Source organism: Sylvia atricapilla, chromosome 1, assembly GCF_009819655.1.
Source record: "Sylvia atricapilla isolate bSylAtr1 chromosome 1, bSylAtr1.pri, whole genome shotgun sequence".
NCBI classification, from domain to species: domain Eukaryota; kingdom Metazoa; phylum Chordata; class Aves; order Passeriformes; family Sylviidae; genus Sylvia; species Sylvia atricapilla.
This window is the reverse complement of record NC_089140.1, coordinates 70,307,358-70,331,459: the sequence shown is the minus strand read 5'-3', so window position 1 is coordinate 70,331,459 and position 24,102 is coordinate 70,307,358. Positions and strand designations below refer to the sequence as shown.

At 39.9% G+C, this 24,102-nt stretch overlaps 1 protein-coding gene across 1 annotated transcript in view; it reads left to right on the top strand.

The window, feature by feature from the left end:
* The window catches only part of PHLPP1 (PH domain and leucine rich repeat protein phosphatase 1), a 135,915-nt gene that overhangs the window by 102,556 nt on the left and 9,257 nt on the right, over positions 1-24,102 (top strand). The window contains exons 7-13 of the mRNA XM_066326033.1: positions 341-543; positions 2,176-2,236; positions 4,101-4,196; positions 7,961-8,116; positions 16,364-16,564; positions 17,588-17,750; positions 22,016-22,146. Of these exons, the coding sequence (XP_066182130.1) occupies positions 341-543; positions 2,176-2,236; positions 4,101-4,196; positions 7,961-8,116; positions 16,364-16,564; positions 17,588-17,750; positions 22,016-22,146 (1,011 nt within the window). The remainder of the gene's footprint in view (positions 1-340; positions 544-2,175; positions 2,237-4,100; positions 4,197-7,960; positions 8,117-16,363; positions 16,565-17,587; positions 17,751-22,015; positions 22,147-24,102) is intronic.

Sequence of the window (24,102 nt, the reverse complement as noted above, 5' to 3'; positions counted from 1 at the left end):
TAACAGCCAGATCATCTTTTATTTTTATAGGCACAGTAACAGTAATACTTAGCTTCTTGCAGAGCTTTTCATCAGTAGTTTTCAAAGTAGTTTAGAAAGGAGCTTGGTGTCATCATTCCTTTGTCATGATGGATAAAGCTACAGAGCATATCCATCCTGCTTTTCAAAGGATGAAAACCGTAATATAAAAAAAGGGGAAAATATTAAAAATCCACCTTGATCAGAGCCTGAAAGCATGCTAGTTTAATCCAGTGCAGCTGCTTGACTGTAGAGCGAGCAATGGTTTATCAGCAGGAGCCTGCCTTATAACTACACCTAATCTCCATTTTTTGTCTGCAAGATTGAATTCAATTAGGAGATTGGAGGCTGATGAAATAGATTTTCTGCATCATGTGACCCAACTGGACCTGCGAGACAACAAACTTGGGGAGCTGGATGCAACAGTCTTTAACAACGTGGAAGTGTTACACTGTGAACGGAATCAGCTGGTGACCCTCAAAATCAGTGGCTATTTTCTCAAAGCACTGTACGCTTCCTGCAATGGTAAGTGCATCCTCAGGGCAGCTGTGGTATTGTCATTGTACCTGGTTCTCTGTGAGATGCTTGTGGAATGTAGTGCACATCATCAGGAGGCTCTTGACACAGTCCTAGATAAAAGGGTTTCACGTGTGCTGTGTCGTGCTACTGGCAGTTCTGAGCTTTGGAAGTGACTTGGAAATAATAACATAATTTGGAGGTCTAAGAACTGTGAAAATCTTAAAAATTCTTCTCTGTGTCAATAGGGAGGGTTCTTGAATTTGTCACTTGTTTCGGTTGCATTGATGTGTTGCTCTGTTAAAACCAGTAGGGAATTTACTGCTTTTCCCTGCACTGAGAAAGTTTGAACAAGTGGCCATTTGAGAGACAAACCAAAGCTATAAATTTTTGCTCCTCCCTCTAGCTGCTAACCTTGTCCAAAAAGCTATGAAATTCATAATGGTAACTTCATTTACTCTTATTTGATAATAAAAATAATGCAGCCTTCTACAGTTGAATAACTGCCGTGTTTCATGAACAGGATATGTTTGATCTTTCTCTGTAAACTGCTATTACTTAAAATACTCAGTTTGCACCACCATTTTTATCATTTGGAGTAGTTTAGTGTGGAATAAAGAAAATGCAAAGTCGGAGAACTGTGAATTTGATGAGCAGTCTGAACTGCCTTTAAAAGGCTGTCATCTTAGCAATATCTAAGCCTGTGCCTTCATTAAGTATTCATACCAGGATCTTTGTAGCTGAGAAAGTTAACATAATCTGAGTATGTTCAAAGCTGTTCAATGTGGGCTGAGAATCCAAGTCAACCCCTGTCTTGCAACCAGCTGCCTATTTGGTCTTGCTGTTCTCCTGGCTTGTCCTCTCATTGAACCCTTGGCCACCTTGTTTTCATTCCATCTTCCAAAGAAACTGCTTTGTTGCAGTTGCACTTTAGTTGATTTTTCGGTAGGCTTAAATAAATGTCTGTCTGGTATTTGGGGTTTTTTTTTTCAAACTTAACACTAAGCACTAGCTACCTGAAACCTTAGGATATGAACTATATGTTGATTCCTTCAATAGCAACTTTACTGGTTGTAGTTGCATTATGAAAGCACTGTAAGACTGCCTGCAACTGTGAACTCCACAGGCATGCCAAGGCTTATGTAATGTGTTGACAAATACTCTGGATCTTGTCATGACCTAAAGGACTCTGGTATTCTGTAACTTGCTGTTCCAGAGTGGGGAGGCTCCCATCCCATGCTTATATCTCAAGTGACCAGTGAGAAAAAAGTAGAGCAGTTTTGTGACTGACTCTTCCGGGCAGAGGGCAATGGAGGTGACATTGCAGCTCTTGTAACAAAAATGGAAAAAATGAGAATTTGCCATGAAACTTTTAAAATCCTCCAGTTTCTTGTCTCTGATTAGTTATGCAGTGTCAGTCATAGCAAGTACAATGTGACACAGCAAATGTGCTAAGACATAATAAAGAAACAGAGCTCACAAGAGGTTCACAAAGGTCCAGATCTTCAGAAATCTTTTAGGTTATTAATGTGGCCTGAAATCTCTGGGTGTTAGCTCTTAAAATAGTTCTTATGGAGCAGTCATTTAAGTGCAAATCTTTATCACCACTTTTCTTTATATATATTCATTTTTTCCCCCTAGAACTTGTTCACCTTGATGTGTATCCTGTTCCTAATTGCCTGGCTTATATGGATATTTCTAGGTAAGAGTGTGTTTTTTCTTGGACCTGTAAAATATAAATCAAATAGACTTTTGGAACAATGACATTCACTGTCATCTCACTGAGTGGGAATGGGGGTAGGGATTGGACCTTGGGATAAGAAAAGACTAATTTTCAGAGTTAGAGGATGCTTTTTTTTCTGCTGGTCAGTTTTTGCCCATTTCCTTTTTATAGATTTCATTTTTTGTTGTTTTTTTAATTGCTGCCCAAAGCAAAATTTGTATTACTTTATAGTTAAAGAATTTCCATGATTTAAAGATTTCCTGTCTTATGGAGTTAGAACATGATGATTCAAACGCACACCAATCTGAGACTTGTACAGAAGTTACTTTCTGGATATGTCTGCATCGTAAGCCCAGCGTAGGTGATGGTTTGATAGTTTACTCATCAGTTTGGCAGCTCCTGCAGCTCCTCTTTGCAGCCCTGGCTGCTGCAGGGATGTCTGCAGTTGCCATTTGAATGCGTACGTAAATTTCACCTTAATGACGGAGGTGGGGTAAGGGAAGAAATGGAAAAGGGGGTGTTTTAGTTTGTTGTACAGTTCCAGGAATGACTCAGGAAAACATTTATACACGTGCTTAATGGCTGTCGTATTTAAGAAATTACTCACCTGCATTTAAAATTATAATCTCTTTCATTAAAAAACCTGCTTAAAGCACTCACGCTATTGAGGGTGATCATAACAATTAGTGAGCTAACCTGGGCTAGCAGCCATCAACTTGGAAGTTTCATCAGCCCTGAGGTACTCACATTGTCCTAAATGTAACACACTGGTGTGACTAAATAAGTGACTTATTGAAAAGCAATCTTTGTAAAGCTGTGTTCTCCATTTATTTGTTAATGAAATTGGTGCAGAATGCATGATTTTGATTATAAACCCTTTTTGTGCTTCACTGCAGAGATGATGCCATTGTAACTAAATGGATAGGGTGTTGTCAAGCTTTTTGATTTGCTTGGAATTTGGAAAACTTGTTTGAGATCATAAAGGAAGCTGTCTGAGAAGAGGGGTTGGGTTGCCATTGCATATTTTGATTGAGGACTATTGCAGGAATAAACTAAAAGGAAATGAGTACATGATTGATTTATATTCATGCTTCTTAAGCATCCTATTCCTGAACTTCATGTCTGCAAGTGCCTATTATTTGATACCCAGTTTGCATCTGTATATTCTGACTGAAGTAGTTACTATGTGCATACATTTGCACACAATCTCCTCCATGTGTTTTGTGCTGCTAATTTTTGTCTTTAAGGCAGGATGCAGGAGTGCCCTACAATGCTGATTTGAATGTTTTGGGTGCAGTATTTGGAAAACCTTGCCTCCAAGAAGTTAGTTTCCAAAAGGGTTTGTTTCTGTGAAGGTAAAAGCAAGAAAAGCAAAACAGTTGGCTTGAAAGATACACTCGATAGCATTTTGCTCTGTTCAGTGAGGTAGCCAAAGAGTGGTAGAGTGGATTTCAGTGAATTTGAGGGATTGAAGAGCTATTTCAACTGTGTAAGGTGTGAATATCTTCTGAGGAGCATCTCAGAAATTTTCTTCTCCGTGGAGAGATTTCAGCTTTGGTACTCCGATACTCTTAATAATTTGGAAGCAGTTTTGTTCCATATGCTTAGTGGCTGCACATGTAGGGAGATAACACTGCTGTTAGCTTTCTTGCCCCCTCACTCAGGGCTTGACTGCACCGGTAATGCCCTTGCAGAAGGATGGATGATACAATCTCACAGGCAACATACTATGTAGCAGATTTGTTTCCTGCAGATATCTGTATCTCTCTTGAAGCTGTATTCTTAATAGCCTTTATATCTCAATTTTGCTTTAGTTACCCCTCTTGGTGTTCTTTATTCATAGAAATCACCTGGAAAACCTTCCTGAGTGGGTATGTGACAGCAGGAAACTGGAAGTGTTGGATGTTGGCCACAATCAGATACGTGAGCTGCCTGCCCGGTAAGTCTTGCCGACCAGTTGCACAATGTGGAACAGGATAAACAATTCAAAAATAATTGCTGACTCAGTGTTTGGCTTGTTCCAGTGACTGTCAGGGCTGTTTTATCTTTTGTTTGATTTTATTTTTACCTTGTGGAGTGTCCTCATGCCTCAAGCTTCCACCCAGCCTTTCTTCTTTTACTTTCATGCAGAGAAAGTAGTGCCTTTGAACTTTAAAGCTGTTCATGTGGCTGTTCAGGCAGGAAAGCCCTTCATTTTTAATACTGAATATTAAATATTTATAGACATAACTTTGCATGACAGTTCAGAGATCCAGCGCTTGTAACTTAGTTTCAGTGGTGCTTGGAGACTCCAGTTCACAGCCCTGTTTGAGTCAAAAAGGGTTTGAAGAAGGGAAAGCCTCATCAAGCAAGTAAACTCCTGCAAAGAGAGGAATTGTCTTTACTACCAAGATGATCTCTTTTCCAGAAGTCTAAACTTAAAATTGATAAATATACATGGTAGAAAAGAAGTCAAGAGGAAGCAAAATAGGCGTTGAGTTTAAATAATAAATGAATCTTGCTATTATTTGTTCTAGAGAGAGCTGTCTGTTCCAGGTGAGTTATACTGCTTAGGTGGTGATGTTGGGCATTTTTAAAGTCCTGCCTTCACTGGAAGAGAGCTGTCATTTTAGGTTGTTCTGTGCACTTTGAAAGAGATGTTGTGAAAGATGATGATGTATCATGAGCTACTAAATCACAGAATAAGCTGAGTTGGAAGGGACCCACAAGGATCATCAAGTACAAATATTTTCCTTAAGGAGCTGTACAGCACAGAAAAGCATCAAAACCCAAGAATGATGATTAATTTCTGGGTCAGGTGAATGTTTAAGATGGTGTAAACTTGTCTGTTTTAATGTCAGAAATGGGAAGAGAATAGATTTCAGAAATACAGGCAGAAGAGGATGTAGAGAGATTTACCAAGCAGAATATAACAGGCCGATGGGCAGACTGTTAATCCCTCTCTTTTTTTCATACATACACACACAAAAAAAAAATGAAGTTGTGCCTACTCAGAAGGTGGGAGTGCAAAAGTTCACTTTTCTTTCATTTGCACTTCATAACAGCCAGGATTTTTAAGGCATACCGGATATCTCTGGGAGATTAATGATTAGCTGAAATTAGGTACAGTCAACATCCCACTTGTCTCTGCTGCCATCTTATCATTAACCCCAGGAAACAGCTTATCTTTGAAAGCTCTTTGTAGTATATGTCTAGATAGCTTAGCTCCTAATAAGTCAGTTCAGTTTTGGGGTCCTGTTCTGTTCAAAAGGCAGGCTTTGAATATCTGTTAAACTTTAGGGGAAATTTGAATCTGGACTCAAATGCAAATGGCTCAACATGCCTGAGTATCAAGTAAATGCTCAATAAGTGTGTTCAGGTGCACTGCTGTGTACTCTTTTTTTCTATATGGAATGACATTCTGAAAACCCATGAAGTGAATCAGCAGGGTTCTCCTAGGAGGCTGCTTGTGACACCTAAACACAAATGTTCAAGCCTTGAGTGCATATTCCTGGTAGGGTGAAGGTTGCATCTGATCTAAACAAACTCCACTTGATGATGTGTGTTTCCCTCTTGAAACAGAAAAATAGTCCTTGAAAACAAATAGTTGGAGCAGTTGAGATAGAGGTTTCTGTACTAGCATTTGTCTCAATTAAGGAAAAAGGTGAACTGTCCCCTGGACTACAATGCAACTGCTTTAGCTTTCAAAGTACTGAAAAAATAACAAAAAGAGTACTCTGTCTTAGCTATCTAGGTCAAATTCATAAAAATCATACTGCCAAATAGAAAGGCAATATTTCAATTAGGAGTTGCCAAAATGACCTTGTTATCATCAGTGAATAGATATTTGGTTTTGTTCCTTTTTATCTGTTTTTTAAAAAAAGATCTATTTGCATTCAACATTGTATTCTTTTGAAGAGTTGCCTACAAAAGGAATTGGTAGAATGCTTACACCAAACCATGTGTTCTGAGAAGATGCTGATGATGAATGACGTTCTTGTCCTTAGAATTTATTGATTTCACCAAAACTTCCAGTGGGAATTGGGCAAGTGGGAAAGCTGCCTGTATGGAAGAGTAGTCCCAGCATCTTGGTTCCCCACCCAGCTTGAGAATTAGGTGTCCCAAACTCATCAGGAGCTTGTTTAGTTAAACGTTCTTCAACCTCTTTTCAGCCAGCCCAGGTCCTTCAGTGCTTGTGTGACTTGAAAAATAAGAGAAAGCAAATTTTAAAAAAACCAACCCAAAGATTTATTCAGTCCTCCTGAATAATGTCAATCTCTGAGGACTTTGCCACAATTTGTACTTTTTTTAATTTTAAAATGCCCTCAGCCATCCCAAAAAAACCTCAAAGGGAATTTTTTTTTCTTGCTGTCAACCAGTTCTGCTTTCTACCCTGATATTTGGTGTTTGACAGTATTAGCTGATCTCAAGAAATAGAATACAAAGGCCAATCCATAACCGAGAGATTTTTGAGTAAAAAGAGAGTAAACCAAAAATGGTTAAATAACAAATACCATAATGGATAGGCTCATTACTTTGGTAAGTCTTTGCACCCCTTGTTGAGCCTTCTGGGATGATAGGGCTGGCTGTTGACTTGTATCCATGCTCATAACTCAGACAATCCAGCCAAGTGAGATAACTGTTAACACTGGCATGCAGATAACGGGAGTGACGGTATCTGTCAAGGGGAAAATACTCAGCGTACTTGATTGATGATTCTGGCACAATAATCCCATGACCTGCTGCATTGTAGGGAAGGGACAGGGAGGTTTGTTATGTGTATTTGGGTCATTGTGACAGAGGGAAGATTTTTGCTTTAATGCTGAATAATTCGAGAGTATTTGGTTGAAGCAGATCAGCATGTTGCATGAGCTCACCAGATGAAACAGTACAGTAGCAGGCATGTAAGACAGATGTAAGACATGTGGCAGATGAAGAATAATCTTTTTTCCTAATTTGCTGAAAGTGGTTTCTGTTCAAAATTGAGAGTTGCTCTATTTTTAGTGTCTTTAGGTGCATACCCTCATTCCATTGTTTATTGTGTGAATTTAAGCTTTACTGTTTGATCAGAAGAGCTATTTTTTTCTTTATGTTGCCCTCTTCTCCCCAGCCCCACAAAAAATGGAGCAGGGGAGTGGGACTCGAGGTCATCTATTGCTTGTAAAAGCTCAAGAAAGTAAAGCCGATTAGATAAATTTCATTTGCCGTAGAACTGGAAAGGAGGCTTTATGTAAGTCTGGTATTAACAGAAAAGAAAAATTGTGGGGGTGGGGAATTGCATTGGATTATGAGTCAGCACATGATGAGTAGAGCACTGTAAAGCTTGTGGGGTGACTGGTGATTTCACCCCCACTTTTGAAGTGTTTGCATTAACTAGGGGGATCCCACATGTGCAGATTACTGCAGCCTTTGTTAGTAATTACCTCCTTCACTGTCGTGCTTCTATATTCATGTTTTATACAGTGCCATAAAATAACCCTTTGTCACTACTTTCACTCCTGAATCATCTGTGAACCTCCTTCCCTGTCTCTGAAAACCTTTTGAAGAAGTTGGTGGAGAGTGGGAAGACATTCTTGGATCTGTGCATAATTAATACCATGTCTGCTAATCAGTTGGCTGAATCACTTTCTTGTAATGAACCATGCATGATACCATACCTAAATTATCAAAGAAACTCTTCAGTTTAAATTTTTCTCATTTTTGGTGTTACTGATTTCTCTTCAGGTTGTTTAACAGCAGTAGCTTGCGGAAGCTGCTGGCAGGACACAACATGTTAGGGAGGCTCCCAGATCGGCTCGAACGAACGCAGGTGGAGGTCCTGGACGTGCAGCACAACCAGCTCCTGGAACTGCCATCTAATCTGCTGTTGAAAGCAGACAGGTAAAATTATAAGGAAATGAGATCCTTTTGACTTGTGTGTGATGAACCTTGCTTGGTCTGTTACTTCCTGGTTCAAAGGGTAATCTGAGGTTCCCGTGATTTGGAAGTTGCCAAGCCTTGTGTGGTAAGAACAGATGTCTACCCAACTCACCAAAACACACTCTTTTTATTCTAGTTTTGTTTCCTTATATGGTTGCTGCTTTTTTCCCCACCAAGCTCCTGCTGAACACCTACTTCTTGAAATCTAGCTGTAGAGTTAAGCACATGCTATTTTCTACAACGTATACTGAAATGGTTTAGTGGCAGTTTCTTTAAATACATATTTGTTAGGGTTGTTTGATGGAGTGTGAAAGCTTTTTTATTTTTTTCCCCTTCAGTCAGAGGCTAGAACTTATTTATACCTGTCAAACAAAACAAAATCTGTGCATAAGGCTGTCAGAATAATTCAGTTATTTCCCTGTCCCTGCTTTTTGAATTATTTTCTCCGCTTTTTAAATGTTTGTCACTAATTTAGCTGGTGTCACCACTTGGTCTGCTTTCTGGATTCTTATTTTTATGCTGCTGTTTTAGTATCAGAGTCTTCAAGGTTTTGGGTTTTTTTCTGAATATGAATATATCCTTCAAGTGACTGTGATTGGAATATAGGAGGTTGGTAGCCATCTGGGGATGGTGGATGGGCTGGCCCCACTTGGTGTCAGCATTCCTTGCACCTCTTCACTTCCACATATAGTCATGGGATTTCTGAGTGCTCAATGCATGTATAATTTACCAGACAGTGAGATTGTGTGCTGTGGGGTTTTATTTCTGATCCTAACTGTGACAAAAGGAATGCATAACTCCTGGCTTTCTTGAGAGGTGCAGAAGCAAAAGATGTGGTGATCTTGCTGGCACAGCTCCTTTCCCAATTAAGAGTATTGCAAAACCTCTCCTTTTATACTGTTGTTAATTTTGTCACGAGCCTCTGGTTAAATTTCCTGGAATTGACTTGGAGAATTAGGTTGGTGGTTGAGATGCTTTCTAAATAAACTCTTTACCTGTCCCAAGTTGAATCTGTTAACTTGGAAAGAAAATAAACCTTTAGGTAATTTTCAGAGAGCTCCTGGTATTTTGAAAGCAACGAGAAAAATAATTTTGCAAAATATGTATTAAAACCAGATTTTAGGTCTAGGATGTAGTGTAGTGCAATTTTGGCAGAGAGGAAACCTGGCTTTTCTTGTGCTGCAGCTCATCTGTAGGGAGAGGTTGGTTGGGTTTCTTTGTTTTTTGTGATGCGTTTCTTTGTTTGTTTTTTGTAATGCTAAAATGAACAACTACAAGCTAAAACAAGGCTTGGGGATAGATTCAAAGAAGTTTACTAGGAATATGCTGAAAAGAGGTAGAATATTTTGAATAACAGTGTTAAGTGGCTGATTCAGGCTTGGGAATTTTTTTTCCCCTTTCTCCTCTGCAGCTTTTGAACAGTAGAAGGTTCGTGTTTTCAAAGTCTTCTACAGGTCTTAACAAAGTCATGCACCATCACAGGAGATAAACAGAGTTTACCCATTCTGACATCCCATCAGCAATGCAGCCTTCCCTGCCTGTGATGACAGTAGAAGCACTTAGCTTGGGTAGCATTTTCCCTGTTGGTCCCTACCCTTTAACTTGGACAAGCCATACCATCTTAAATCGTGGTTCTCCTATGACTGCTGCAAAAGTGAGAACTCTGAAGGAAAACAGCAGTACAAGTTAATATATTTGTGTACAATGTCAGAGTGTTAAGTTTGGAATTTCCTACATAAAATTTCTTCACTTTTGTTTTCAAATGCTTGCATCTATCAGCAGCTGAGTGTCAACAGAAATGGGTTTGGAAAGGCATTCAGGAGATTGTTTTGCTTTTTAAAAAGGTAAAATGCTTCTCTTCTCCAAGCATTCCCTGGGAAGCACAATCTGTACTGCCAGACGTGCCAAGAGAACTGCTTCTCCTGAGAGGTGTGCCATGGTCTCTACCCAGCGTGTAATATTGGACAAATCACTTTACCTTACAGAACCTTTATCTCTGCATAAAATGACTTGCCTTTTACAGCCTCGAAAAGATTTGGGTTTGTTTTGGTTTGGTTTTTTTGAAAGGTACTCGGGTCTGTGCAACTGACAGATGATATCTTGTCTGGATATGAAGTCTCATGCTGTGAATTGTAAACGCTTTCTCTTTCTCAATCCTGAATATTTGACAAAGTGGGTGTGAATTGCCTTGGGCAAACTTCAGCACAAGCACTGGTGGGCTTTGACATCTAGAACATCTGAGGAAGGGAAGGAAATCAGTGCACTGGTGCACAAAGAGAGAATATCACTTCCACAAAAAAACCCCACCAAACCCAAATACTGAAAAACGTGAGTTCTCTTCCTAAAGGAATCTGTGAACATTGATTTTTTTTTTCTCCTTAATCCTTCAAAAAACAATGAAAACTTGTTATTTTCTGCTGAAGAGTGTAATTAGCGATATATTTTCGTCTGCTTTTTAATTAATTTTCTACTTTAAACTGTTAGTCGAGGAAAAATTAAGGACTAGCCTATGAAACATCTCTCTGACCGAGATAAAACTTGTTTCTGTTTATTGCACTGGAAGTATGCACATCTTGATCACGTTAGCAAGGATTTCTCCTGTGGGGTGGGGATTTTCTTGGCAAGATCAGTGCTGCAGAGGCCGCCAGATGATCTCTTCATTTCTCATTACCATATGCTGGAAAAACAGAGAATTCATGCAAGTGCTGCAGCTGATGGGGAAAACTCCCAAACTGAATCCTGAACCTTTTTTCATGCACCTGCATTCCTGAAGCCTTTCATTTCTATCCTCTGCTCTATCTGTTGTGGTGCCTTTTCTGCTGTCCAATTCTCCTACGGGCTTTTTAGCACCTTCCTTGAGCAGCTTGCAAGCAAACTACCATTTAATGGCACGGAAACTGTTGCACTAAGTGCTCTCCAGATGAGACCAATGAGTCTTCAAGGGCTTTAGCTAGGTGCAGTAGAAAAGCAGTGATAGTGTCAGGGCAGAGTTAAAACTGGAGAAGCACAGTGGTAAGATGGGCAAGGGTTTGTCTCATGCCTAAATGTTCTTTCCGGTTAGAATGAATGTTTGCAGAGTCAACCCTCAAAATAGCCATCTGACTTCTTAAAGCAGTTGTGTGGTGAAGATGTGTAGCTGTGATATGCACAGCTTAAACCTTGGGCTTTGTTTTGCAGTGTCTGGTAATGGCCAGTTGTGGTGGTTAAGCCAGTGTCAGCTATTCAGAGCTTGTCTAGACTCTTCGTGGTTTTTGTTTTCAGCTTTGTTCAGTTGTTCTTACCTCATTTTATTTTCTGTTTGTTTTGAATTTATTTTATTTGTTTTGTGTTTGGTTTTTGCTGGAGTTCTGGAAGGTGACCCAGTTAAATCCTCTCTCGTTTGATATTTGCCATTTCCACCCACTGTGGCTGCGTCTTTGTGATGCAAGGATTCAGTCCTATCCTGGATGCAGGGGAAGTGTGAGGGAGGAAACCAAATCAAATGAATGCCAAATGCTCTTTGAGTGTTGGATGCACATGCTTGTGTTGCAGAAATGCTTAGCTGCACTTGTCTCTTTGTTGCTAGGTTAAGGATTGCAAGCAGGTCACTTGAGAAACTGGGGAAATCCCAGTTAATAAAATAGCTAAACATAGGTTAGAAAGTAAGAGCTGACAAGAGAGCAGTACTTAAGTGTTTTTTTGGCAGTCTATCAACAGGAAGGGGATTCACTTGAGTATTTCCATCTTTTAATTTATTTTATTTGTTTTTTAAAGAAGAAATACTCTCTTCTGCACAGGCTGGCAGAACAGCTTTGATTCCCCCCCCCCTTTTTCCTCCCAGACATGCTTAGCTTACAGGATTCTTTCCTCGCACACCTGCTACCACATTCATAAATTATTTCAGTCTTAGGCAATCAGAAATTGAGGGCATGTCTCTGCAGAAGGCACTGAAGAAGAAATTTTGTATTTTGATTGTTCTGTACTGATGGAGATCTTGGGACATGGGCTAAACTGGAGATGTTGATTTCTCTGCATATTCTCTTTTTGCAACTGCAGTGTTCTTTCCAACTCTTATCAGTACTTGCAAGCTAAACACAGTGGTTTTGATTTGCTGCTGCTTCACCAAAGAATGCCGTTGTCTGTGTTCCTTTTCTTAGTGTCAAACACTCCTAAGCTTTTTGGAGAACATACATTTTTTCAGTGATGGCTGTGTCTTACCCAGCAAGGCAAATTTGTCAAGCCCACTGTAAACAAAATGGTGAGGAATTCAGAGGTGCTGTGTCTTCCAGTTATCTGTATTCAGCTTTTGTATGTGCTAGAGGTAGGCACTGATAGGCAAAGTTCAAACCTTTTGCAGTTTTATAGAATATATTCTTCCTCTGCTTTTAGATGTTCAAATTGAGATAGAATCTTCTGGTTATGAATAGGGAATGGACATGACTGCATATTAGGTGTTTTCAGTTGAGTTAAATCCATGTCCTTGATTCTAGCCTATTCTTTGGGACAGTCTTTTTTTCTTATTCTGTCTCTTGGAGACGTTAAGTCCAGCGAGGGACTTAATACCCCCAAAAACCAAAGGTAACTTATTCCAGCCAGAGATTACTGTTTATGTTATTATTCCAGAGGAGAATATTCATCTTGTCAAAGCTGAAGAATTCAGACATCTCCCTGCCAGCACCTTCATTTCTTTCTTTATCTGCGTCGCTCTTTTAGTACTTGTTAATTCATGCTTTCCTGGCTGTATTGTGCTCTGCTATGTGTGCAGGCTGCTGAAGTCAGGTCTTTGTAGTGATGCTGTAGTTTTTTTCATGAGCTTGTGGTATAGTGTGTGGGTGGAATTGCAAAGGGGAAACAATTAATTTTGGACTGAGCTTTAATATTTGACATTCTGCTTCCATCTGATAAGCAGTATGAGTGGGATATCTTCAAGGAACATGAATCAGTTTAAGTCCATGCACAAGAGAGATGGGAACAGTTGTGCCCAAGTAAATTTCCACTCCTCTGGAGGGCATTTATGAGATGTGCCTTCTAAGGTAGCAGCTGGCACATTGCACAGGGATGAAGAAACAGGGGAGTGGAAATAACCTGGAGGAAGACTTCTGAGTTAAAACAGCAGAAGGGAAAACATGATGGGCAACTACAATTTTAGGTTTTGCTGGGGTTTTTTTATTGTTAGGTTTTTGTTCTGGGGTTTCTTTGTGTTGTTTCTTTTTTTGTTTTTAACATAAGATTATAGTGCAGAATTGATAAGTCTTTGACACTAGCAATCTGATGGCTCATTCTGCTCTCTGCCCAAAGAATAGTGTCACTATTTTATTTTACTTCATTTTTTTTATAGCTAGACAATACTTTGAAAGAAATATTATTTCAGAATGTTTTTTGCCATTTTATTGTAACAGCTGGTCTAAAAACATGTAAGCAAGCAACACACTAATTTCCAAAAGCTGATTTAATTCCAATTATGTCATCTAGAGACAGAGATGAGTGTGTGACTGTTTTGACCCTGACTGTCATTTATTTCAAGTGAGACACCCTGCTACCGCAGGGTTCCTGTTCTGAGGTGTTAGCAAGACTTTTGCTAGTCAACTTGTTCACAACAAGGCACTAGCCTGTAGGTTAGGATAATGGGAATTTATTTCCAGTGTCATTGTATCACTCCCTGGAAGATTTAGCAAAAGATCAGGGTGAGGAGAATGGTCTGTGTGTGTGGAGCATCAACTCTCGTCTCTCTCTTCCCCATTGGAAAATAAATGCATCAAAACTTATTTCTGACAGTAACACACAGATTCCACTCACTTTTATTACCAGTAAGGGTATTGAAACCTCGTTACATTTCACCAATGTTGAAAGTTTATTAAAAACAGAAGAAGGATTAATTTTTCTTTTGAATTAAAAAATGGCTACAGTATAGTACACTGTATTAATTTCAGCTGTATTAGGGTAATGTACCTTTTCTTAATTGAAGCTTTTAGTTATAATTTGCTCTAGCTGTTCTTGATCAGACTTCACAGCCATAGGCTACGATGCTCTCTAAAATGACCTCTTCGGCTGCTGGTACCTGTGAAACACTCCAGGTTATTCTCATGCAGCTTGCGAGAACAAAACTAAGATAAAGGTTCTTCTTTAGAAGAGCATGACTTTTCTCAGGGTGTGTTTTGCTGTCATCTATTATCCCCATCTTTCCTGCGAGAATTCACTTCTCCCAGCAGCCTTAAACCTAATTGTTACTTAAGCATTTCTAGCTTGAGCTGAAGGTGACCATTTTGTACTATGAATGGTACAAAAAATACTGTGGCTTTAATGTTAATCAAAATGCCTTTATTGTGTGGAGAGGGAAGACTACCATGCACACTAAATTCAAGTTGCCAAAGGAGTAACTGTCTATGCTTTAGTAATAGCTGTACTTGCTGCTGTTTAATTAAGCACAGGATCTTGATGCGGTATGCTTTGGTTTAATGATCTAGCCTTGAATGAGCTTAGCATATTTTTAGTTTGTAGCTAAAGGGTGAAACTGAGCATCTTTTTAGAATAAATAAATAAATTAAAAACCTCTTTCAGCTGCTTATTTCCTTCTCTGTACTAATCCTTCCTCTCCTCCATTCCTCCTCTGGATTTTTAGCACCCTTGTGAATAATGAATGAGCCTGAGGATTAAACTGTGTTTCTCTGAAGTGGACTCCTCTGTCTGTATGAAGCAGCTAACCTGGTTTCAGTTCTGTGCAGTGCTGAGAGGCTTTTGCTTCTGATGGAAATAGCCGGGTTTTTTCAATCCTTCGGCATTCCACGTGACTCCTGTAGCATGTCTGACCCTTATTTACTGCTGAGCAAGTTTGAACCAGCTGCTCCTCCTGCAAATCCACTTCATTCATTAATAGACCTTAAAGGTCAGTGTGGACTCCTGCGTGCATGGGAGCAGCCATCAATATTTTATCACTTTCTCTTAAGATTGATGACAGGAACGAACCTACCTTTTATGTCCTCATTAGTGGGCATTACAGGCTTGAAGATAGCACATTTATGAGTCTTTTTTTCTTGAATGCAGCTTTGCCCACTGCAGCTGCCTGTTCCCATTAGCTGGTAGGAGCAGGACAGCTTGGTCTGAATGTGGTCACTGCAGGCTGGCAAGCTGACACTTTGTTCTGCGTTGTTCCAAGGCAGCCTTTTCTCAAAAAGGAAGGAAGGAAGAGAGGTCCCATATCTGTTGAAAAGGCATGGTCATGCCAGAGTTGGTTACTAAAGGATAAATAGCCTTATTTTTTCATTTGTTTGGAATTGCTGGTGTGAGTTCTAGCCATCAAGATACCTACAATGCTGCTGTGGTCACCACACTCCCCTAACAAACATGAATCCTCTGCCCACAGAACTTCACTGGCAGGAATGGGCAGTGCATATACCTCAGCAGGTCTTATTCCCACCCTGGAAAAGGCCTCTGGGGGAGAAAGAGTAGCTCCATTTCTGTGCTCCTTCAGCCATTCCTTGTGATGGGACTGCAAAAACATGGGCTTCTGTGTTGGGGAGCAGGGGAAGGGCACTCAGAAAAGCTATGCAGAGATAAGGTTCTCTCTTGCTACACACATCAGCAAGCAAGGATGTAACTTTTAAAATTTCGTTTTTACTAGCACACTCTCTTTAAAATCTAAAACAGATTACTGCTTGCTCTCAGGTTTTGGTTTTTGTTGTGATTGATGCATCTTTTTTTATCCAAATAGTCAAAGAGTACTTTTCATATTTTGTAGTTGCTCTCAGGCCTGCAGGTTTAAACAAAATAATGTCTGCACCTTAGAACATATTTAAAACACTGAAAAATTGACTTGCTTTTTTTGCCATTGACTTGTTTAGTCACTTGAATGGCAACTCTCATGGTTCATTGATGATGAATACCGAACTCGTTTTTACCTGTAATGAGTATGGAAATGATGTGGTTTGTTATTGTTCTTACCTGTAGCTACAGCTGTAGTGATATTGGAGATACCGAACTCTTGATAACAAGACAGAGGCACTTTGCACCTTTTGCTGATGTTTTGTTCTTACAAATGTGGTCATTAAAAATATGATCAGAAATTTTGCTCATGTAATGCTGGACTTTTGGTCAGTCGCCAACTTGTTGCTTTTGACCTTTACCTTATGATGATCTTAAGTTAACTCTTAAAAACAGAGCTTTTTATTTATACTTCTAGACAAAACCTGCAGGATGTTTGACTGAACTCCCTTATGTAACTTCTCTTTGCAGCTTGAGATTTCTTAATGCCTCTGCCAACAAACTGGAAATGCTTCCTCCAGCCACCCTGTCTGAAGAAACCCATAGCATCTTGCAGGAGTTGTATTTGACCAATAACAACCTCACAGATAAATGTGTACCCTTGTTAACAGGCCACCCACACCTGAAAATCTTGCACATGGCTTACAATCGCCTACAGAGCTTCCCTGCAAGGTAAGGAACTCGTTTCACTGCCTCTGGCCCACGGATGGGTGGGCATCATGAAGTATTTTCATAGCAAGAACTGAATTGCACAAGAATGTGGTGGCAGAGGCTGCATTTTGGGTATAGCGGTACAGCAGTGGGTGGATTTCCTCCACTTAGGCCCCTCCTGCACATTGCTACCCTCTCTTGCAGTACAGACAAGTGGGTGATGCTTGTTACTTGGTGAATTTTCATGGTGCTTGAAACTCTTTTCAGCTGGACTAGTTCAGCATGGTTACTCTTTGCTTTCGGAAGTCAGGCAAGGAGGTCTTCTGTTCTTCCTGGCTTGGTAACTTTTCTTACACCTGGTGAGCTTCTTCTCACAAGAGATTTGTGAGCACAGCCGGCTGGAAATGTCCTCTGGAAGTGGACTAAACTCCACTAGAGAAAAATCCTCTCAACTCCAGAAGGAGATTCTGCCTTGGCAGCAATTTCTGTGTTTTTCAGTTCACTCTGTTTTAATCAGAAATCTTTCAAGTGTAAGATGTGCTGTAAAACTGATGGGGTACAACCTTGAAAAAGAGATGTTGATAAATAATGGAAGAGGCATCTTTGTCCTTGTGTGATATTCTGAGCAGCTGGGCTTCAGCAGCAAGGAGAAGGGACAGAGATGAGTTCAGGGGGAAGGGCTGAGTGGGGTGCTAGGAGGGGGAGGGGAAAACGTGAGGTGGAGAGATGTAGTGAGAAACTAGGGGTGGTAGAAAGGGGAAGAAAGGAGGAAAGAGTCAAAGTGAGCTGGTGAGCAGAGAGGATGCAAGCAAAATAAGTAATTTGAAAGGTAGCATTAACAAACGCTGACAGGAGAAGTACACATTTCGTTCCACAACTGTGTTAGCATCTGACATGAGGAGAGCTGACAGGCACTGCTGTGAACAAGAATCAAAGTCTGTGATTTTGTTCTCTTAAAGTAACAAAAACCATTGCTCTTATCACCGCTTCAAAATAAAATATACGTCTATTGAAAGAAAAAATCTCAAATTCTTGTTTTCGTAGCAAAATGGCCAAGCTGGAAGAGTTGGAGGAAATCGATATTAGTGGGAACAAGCTGAAAGCCATTCCAACAACCATCATGAACTGCAGACGTATGCATACTGTAATTGCTCACTCCAACTGCATTGAAGTCTTCCCAGAAGTCATGCAGCTTTCTGAAATAAAGGTAAGGAATGAATGTGCTTTGGAAAAAGCAAGCATAATGCAATTTTACCAATTCTCCTCTTCCCTCGAGTCTCTCTATCCCATATATTATGGGATAGTATATTCTCAGAGAGTATGGGGATCTGACAACTGCTTTCTCCTCTGAAGTCATGGGCAAAATATTTGCCCTTGTACAGCCTCAGAGTGCCAGGAAGAGGAGCCTCAAAATCTGATTTTAGACTTACCTTGGTTACACTGTATCTTTTCTGCCAGATAAGGGTTGTCTTCCTCAGTCTGTTTTGATACAACTTAAACATTTGGCAAGAACTTGTGCCTAATTAACTCTTGATGCCTTAGCAATTGGTTGATTCTGTAGGAATGGACTTTGTTTAGAGTGTGTCTTGAAAAACTGCTGAAGCTGCAGAACAGGATAGGCCTTGGGGACAGAGATAAATTTGGGGAACACAGGATTTGAGTATTGAAGCAATCTACTTTCATTTTCCTAATTGCAGTCATATTTTACACAATGGGAAGATTAGCTAATCTGTCTCCCATCTGTGTTTCCAGAAGTAATTCTCTACTTTTTCTAACGCTTCTTTTCGAGGGAGGCATTCTTCACTTGACCAGACTGTGAGCACTACTCCTTACCTTTTGTGAGCCGAGTTCCTGCTTCTCACATGGCTCTAGTGCAGAAGTTTGCACTGTGTGCCCTTTCTGCTGGACAGAGCTGGGAGGCAGTTGTCTCACAGCATACAAATCTTGTGATACAGCAGAAAAATCTGTCCTTCTCTGAGGCTGAGAACTGATTACCTATTCAGGGACTCAAAACAACTTAAGTGTCCTTCTGGCACTTTGTGAAGTCAAAAGGCTAAGTTCCCAGCCTGCTGTGTGTGCCTCAGTGTCTGGGGTCATGGAAAGCAGCAGGAGCAATAATTCTGTTGGACAAGTGAGTATATGTAAAGATGAGCTTTGTGGTTTCAGCCAGGAAATCTCAAACAAACTCCTGGGTATTTGAATACTCCTCCCTCTTTGGAACAATGGCCAGAGGAAGCAGAGGGCCATTTAGAATCAATCAGAAATAAAGCCTTTTTTTCTTAGAGGAAGAATTGGGGTGGGGGAGCAAGGCTCTGCATGGTAAACATTTCTTTAAAATATGAGGGTGGTGTTAACATAAAAAAATAATCTAAACATAGTGACAGGGAACAGTTGCCTTTTTCCTTTTGTTTGTGTGTCTTGGGGAAAACTGAACGCTTTAAAGAAGTGTCATATTTAAAGTGCTACTTGGCCAGATTGGGCAGCAAAATGCTCTTGGAAGAGCTGGCAGTTTCTTCCTCCTGGTTCCCTATGGTTTAGTTCTCTTCAGCAGAAAAAAGAGACATGGAAGTCACTAAGTGTTTTTGGGAATGCAGGGATAAAGTGTGGGTTAATCTAGGAGGGCAAAGTATTCTTTAACTCCACCTTTGTGGAAGGCAAATGCCTGGTCAGTACTCAAGCCTAGTTTTGACTTGCATGAGATGAGTTCATATAGTTGCCAGATAGGAAGGTGCCTTGTTGCACATACTGGCCTTTGAGTGATTTCTTTAACTCAGGGTCAAGGTTGGTGTTTATCAGTCTGGACGTTGAGCTTGTGCTGCCTGCATCCATTTCTTGCTCTTTCTTAGCCATTCAAAATATGCCAAAGTGCAGAATTCATTTCTTTAACTATGGATTGGGTCACTTGGTGAAATAAGCTGGTTTGTTGCAAAACACAAAGTCATCTAGTCTAATGTCACCTCTGTGATTGTATCATATTTGATGATTAATTTTAACTGAAGTGGCATTCACTCTAAACTCCTGGAGAAACTCTGTTACCTGAGGTAATGGCTGTTTTGCTTCTGTATTTAATTAGCCTGAGGCTGACGTATTATGTTTTTGGTGGCAGTGTCAGTGTCACTGAAACAGTTAGTAGCAGCAGTTACTATGCTGTCTGAAATGATTTCAGAAGGAAGACTAGTGTAAATGATGATGTTTTTACAATTGCAGTAACTCCCGGAAAAAATGACACAAGGTAATTTTAAAGATATAATTGTCTCTCAGCCTTTTTTACACACTACAGTCAAGGCTACAGAAGTTGTGTGTTGTCCTCTTTTTCAAAGAGCCCAGTGAGACCTTGGCAATACCTTGCACAATACATTTTTAGGGGTTTTATTGTCTTTTCTCACAGGTGTTTGTACTGTCAGAGTTAGGTTTGCCCTGTGCACACCAAAATGTCTTCTTCTGTGAACAGCTGAGCAGCTAGAAGCACTCACACCTGAGCCAGTGCCCCAGCAGACTCTTCCCTGCAGCTGTTGTGTGACTTCAATTTCCTTGCTTTACAAAAGAAAAAAGCCAAATAGGATAGTATTGGTATGACCACCTTCAGCTACAAGCGGAAATAACCCAAGTCTCTTTCACCCTTGAGCACAACAATTACAAAGCTGTGAAAGCAGCAGCCTAAGCAGATGCTCCCTGTTAAACCCTGTCTTCCAGCTGGCCCATCCAGTGCAAAATCCTGTATGCAGTTGCAGTTCTTCTGGTGCTGCATGGGTGGGGCGAAACCAGCTTGCATTAAAATAACACAGGAGGAAATTGGGATAAGATAGGAAATAAGCTTTCCTGCTTGCCTGTGGAGTAGAACAAGGACTAAATTTAACACAGACCCTCAGCAAGTCCTTCTTAGCCTATTTTTCAAAGACTACAAGTAACACCTAAGAAATTCCAACCTGATAAATAAACCATCTTTGCTAGTGCCTAGGGGCCAAGGGATATGCTGTAGTGTAGCTGTCTTTGATACACTGGGCATTTAAGGAGAACAATGAAATTACTGGAATTTATACTTTGCATTCCAGCATGCTCTTCCATCAAATATGTAATGGCATGGAGGTGTTGAACACAGCAAGGCCTGCTGGCAGCTTCCTTAATCTGCAAAGCAATTACTGGCTCTCTGGAAGCAGCAAGGAGTTTTGCAGAGGGAAAAAGCTGGAATAACTGCTGCTAAGCTGTCTGCTATTTCATTTGCGTGACCGATTTAAACTTTGATTTCCTTATCAGGCTTAGATAACGTCAGCAGTTTGTTCTTCATAGATAATAAAGGCTCCATATTAGACAATCTCAGGATTCAAGATTTGGGTCAGAAATTTTTTATTTTCATTGCGCTTATTTAATAAAGCGTTTGGAGACTGTTCTTTTCCAGGATTTATTAGGTTATCTTATATCTGCTTCCAGCTCAGGAGCTGATGTCTTTGAATATACCTACAAAAATGAAAGTGTCTGTCTTGTATTGATGGAAATTACATAATGGTCAAAATGTGCAGCTAGAAAAAAAATCTCCCTCTGCCCCTTTCAGCTCTTTTATTAAAAGTTTCTGAAGTCTTTCACTTTTGCAACTTCAAAGTAGAAAATGGCCTTTCAGAGAGATGTGGATAGTTCTTCTGTCATCTATTAAATTAAATACCAGTCTGCTCTGTCCTCTCAGAACTACTTTTTTTTTTTTTTTTTCAGTTTTTGGGACATACTACACTAGTCAACCTGTAGTAGTTTGGAGATTTGATTTTGTTCTTGTATACCATATTTTTCCCTGTGTATTGACTTTCATTTGAATATGCAGCTTTAAACAATGTTTGGAGATTTTATCGTTCTAGTGCACTTGTTTCTTTGTGTTTTGTATTTTTGACTTGTTTAAAGTTTATTTTTTTCACTCTTTTTAAAATTAATTTTGTATTTAAATACAAATCCATCTAAGATGACTGATTAAAACTACGTTTAAAACTGCTCTAATATTTCCTCCCTCTACTCCTCCCTTCCGCATGCATTAATAAAACTGCTTATTTTCATGTCCCTCAGTAAATACTGAATTCCTGGGAGCCTGATACAAGTGGCTTAGATGCCCCAGCTGTACTTATCTCTATTTCCTTTGTCTATTAAGAGACTGTTTTCATTAATAAGATTTTTTTTTCTTAATTACTTTGAAAATCCACTGACTATCTCTGTGAAGAGCAGACAAAATTTACTGGTTTTGTAACAAGATGACACCTGACTAGGGATGGAAATGGAAGGAACATATTTCTAGGTGTCCCAGACATCTGGCTAGATGGCTAAATGCCACGTAAGAATTTCTTTTGTAGGAACCACTTACTTAAATGAATAGTCTTAGGTCTTGATTGCAGCCTTTATTGTTCATGAAACACGCATTACCACGTTTAGTCAAAATTTGTATGATCTTGATGACAGCTGAATTCTCTTGCTTTTTTGGCTGCTTTCCTTTTGCAGTGTGTGGACCTAAGCTGCAATGAACTGAGTGAAGTCACATTGCCTGAAAACCTGCCTCCAAAACTGCAGGAGCTGGACCTGACTGGAAATCCCAGATTAGCCCTGGATCACAAAACCTTAGAGCTTCTGAAGTAAGTTTCCTTACAGAGTGGACAAGGAGCAGAACAATTCTAGATGTGAAAACCACAATACATAGAAGTGGAATCTCTTTTAAGGAACATGGTTACCTGTTGCCAATGGATCAGAAAGTAACAGATTGTGTGAATAGGTCAGAAATTGCTGCTTCATTGAAGAGGGTGACTTTACCCATTTTGGTACAGTTGCTTTCAGCTGTAACTCCTGTAGGGGTCTGCTAATCTGGTGTAACCACTGTTGGGCTAGTTTGATTCCATTTTACTTCTGACATTAGATTCAGCCAAAAGACATATTTTATACTACTGGTGAGATGCCAGTAGCTGCTTGCTGTACCTTTCTGTTGCATTCATCCTGCTTGGGTCTGTCTTTGCCATTGTGCTGCTTTGTACCTCTTCACATACTGTTTCTTGTACCCCTTCATATCTGTTTGCTTCTGTGCTAGAAATTATATGGGTTTTTTATATTTAAACTGCTAAAGACTTGCATCTCGCACTCTGTTTGCAGAAAAACTGTTCCCTTTGCCTTGGGACCCTCAGTTTTCTTCCTGTCTACCTGTTTGCTTCCTGCCCTGGGATTTAAGTGTCATCCATAACTGAAATTCCCCAAGTGCTTTGCCCCTTCTTCTGCAGTGTGATGAGGAGCTGTAGGAGTAAACCCGATAATGTGTGGACAGCGGTGCTGCCTTGAACTTTTCTCATGTCCTCTAGGAAACTGCACCATCTCTATGTTTCCTTCTAAATTTCTTATATTCTTAAACATCAAGTGGTTCCATGGAGGATTGATTGACTTTTTAGGGGTTGAGCAGTTACTTCATGTTGTTTGCTTTTAAATGGTTAAGATTGGACGCTGGAGTATTAACCCTCATCTGTTGTGCAAGCAAGGGAAATTTACAGCGCGAGTTTATTTTTAGCTTGAATCACCACGTTTTCAAAATATAGGTGGAAATTTGAGTAATGATGATTTCTTACAGATAAAAACAAGAGTCCATGGTCTGCAGCAGACAATGAAAGAAGGGGCATGCCTCTATTTTAGGAGTTGCTCTGTTGCATTCAGGAAATCCTCCTGAAGAAGCACTGTGTAGTATTGCTCTGGTTCATAGGGGAAAAGATATATCTGTTTTATAGAGTTAATGAATGGTGTCAAAACCTAGTGAAAGGTGAGATTTTCTTGTGTAAAACCCAGCAGACAAGATGGGCACACGTTCTCTTGCCATGTTAGTATTCAGGCATCATGCATGGTAGCATTCTGGTACAAATGTAAATTCTAAGTAGTTGAAGAGTAGTGTAGCCCAGTTATACAACATACTCTCACTGGCATATGTGTGGTCCTTAATTCACAGGAAACTTTTCCCTCCTGCATGTGCCTTTCCTTTGCTACTTGTTTTGGCCTTGGCAGTGTGCGTGGGATTTTGGGCATTTTTGTTTGTTTATTGGTTGGGAGGTTTTTTTGATTGATTTTTTTGTTGTTGTTGTGGGGTTTGTTGGGTTTGGGTGGTTTTGTTTTTGGTTTTGGGTGTTTTTTTTGTTTTTTTTTGGTTTTTTGTTTTTGTTTTTTTTTTGTTTTTTTTGGTTTTTTTTGTTTTTTTTTTTTTTTTTTTTTTTAGTTTTGGGTTTTAAAATTAATTATTCTTAAAATCACAGGTCTGCTCTGTTCACTAGTGTTCATTAGGCACAATCAGATGTTTCAGGCCCCCTGAGGGGTTTCTCAGTGTCTTGATATGCTACCCTTACTTTTATGGTATACTGCTATAATTGACTGTGAGGGAGGAGGTGCTTCTTTCACTTGATTTCTGTGGCAGGCACAAAAATACTTGTGCACTTGGTACTTTTTATATCCTTCTTCTGCATGTGAAAGGCAGCTCTCCATCTGTGCCCTGGCAGAATTCAAGCAGGTAGTAGGTTAATATGTATTCTCAGTGCTGGTGAGAAGAGTCCTGTCATACATGCTTGCTT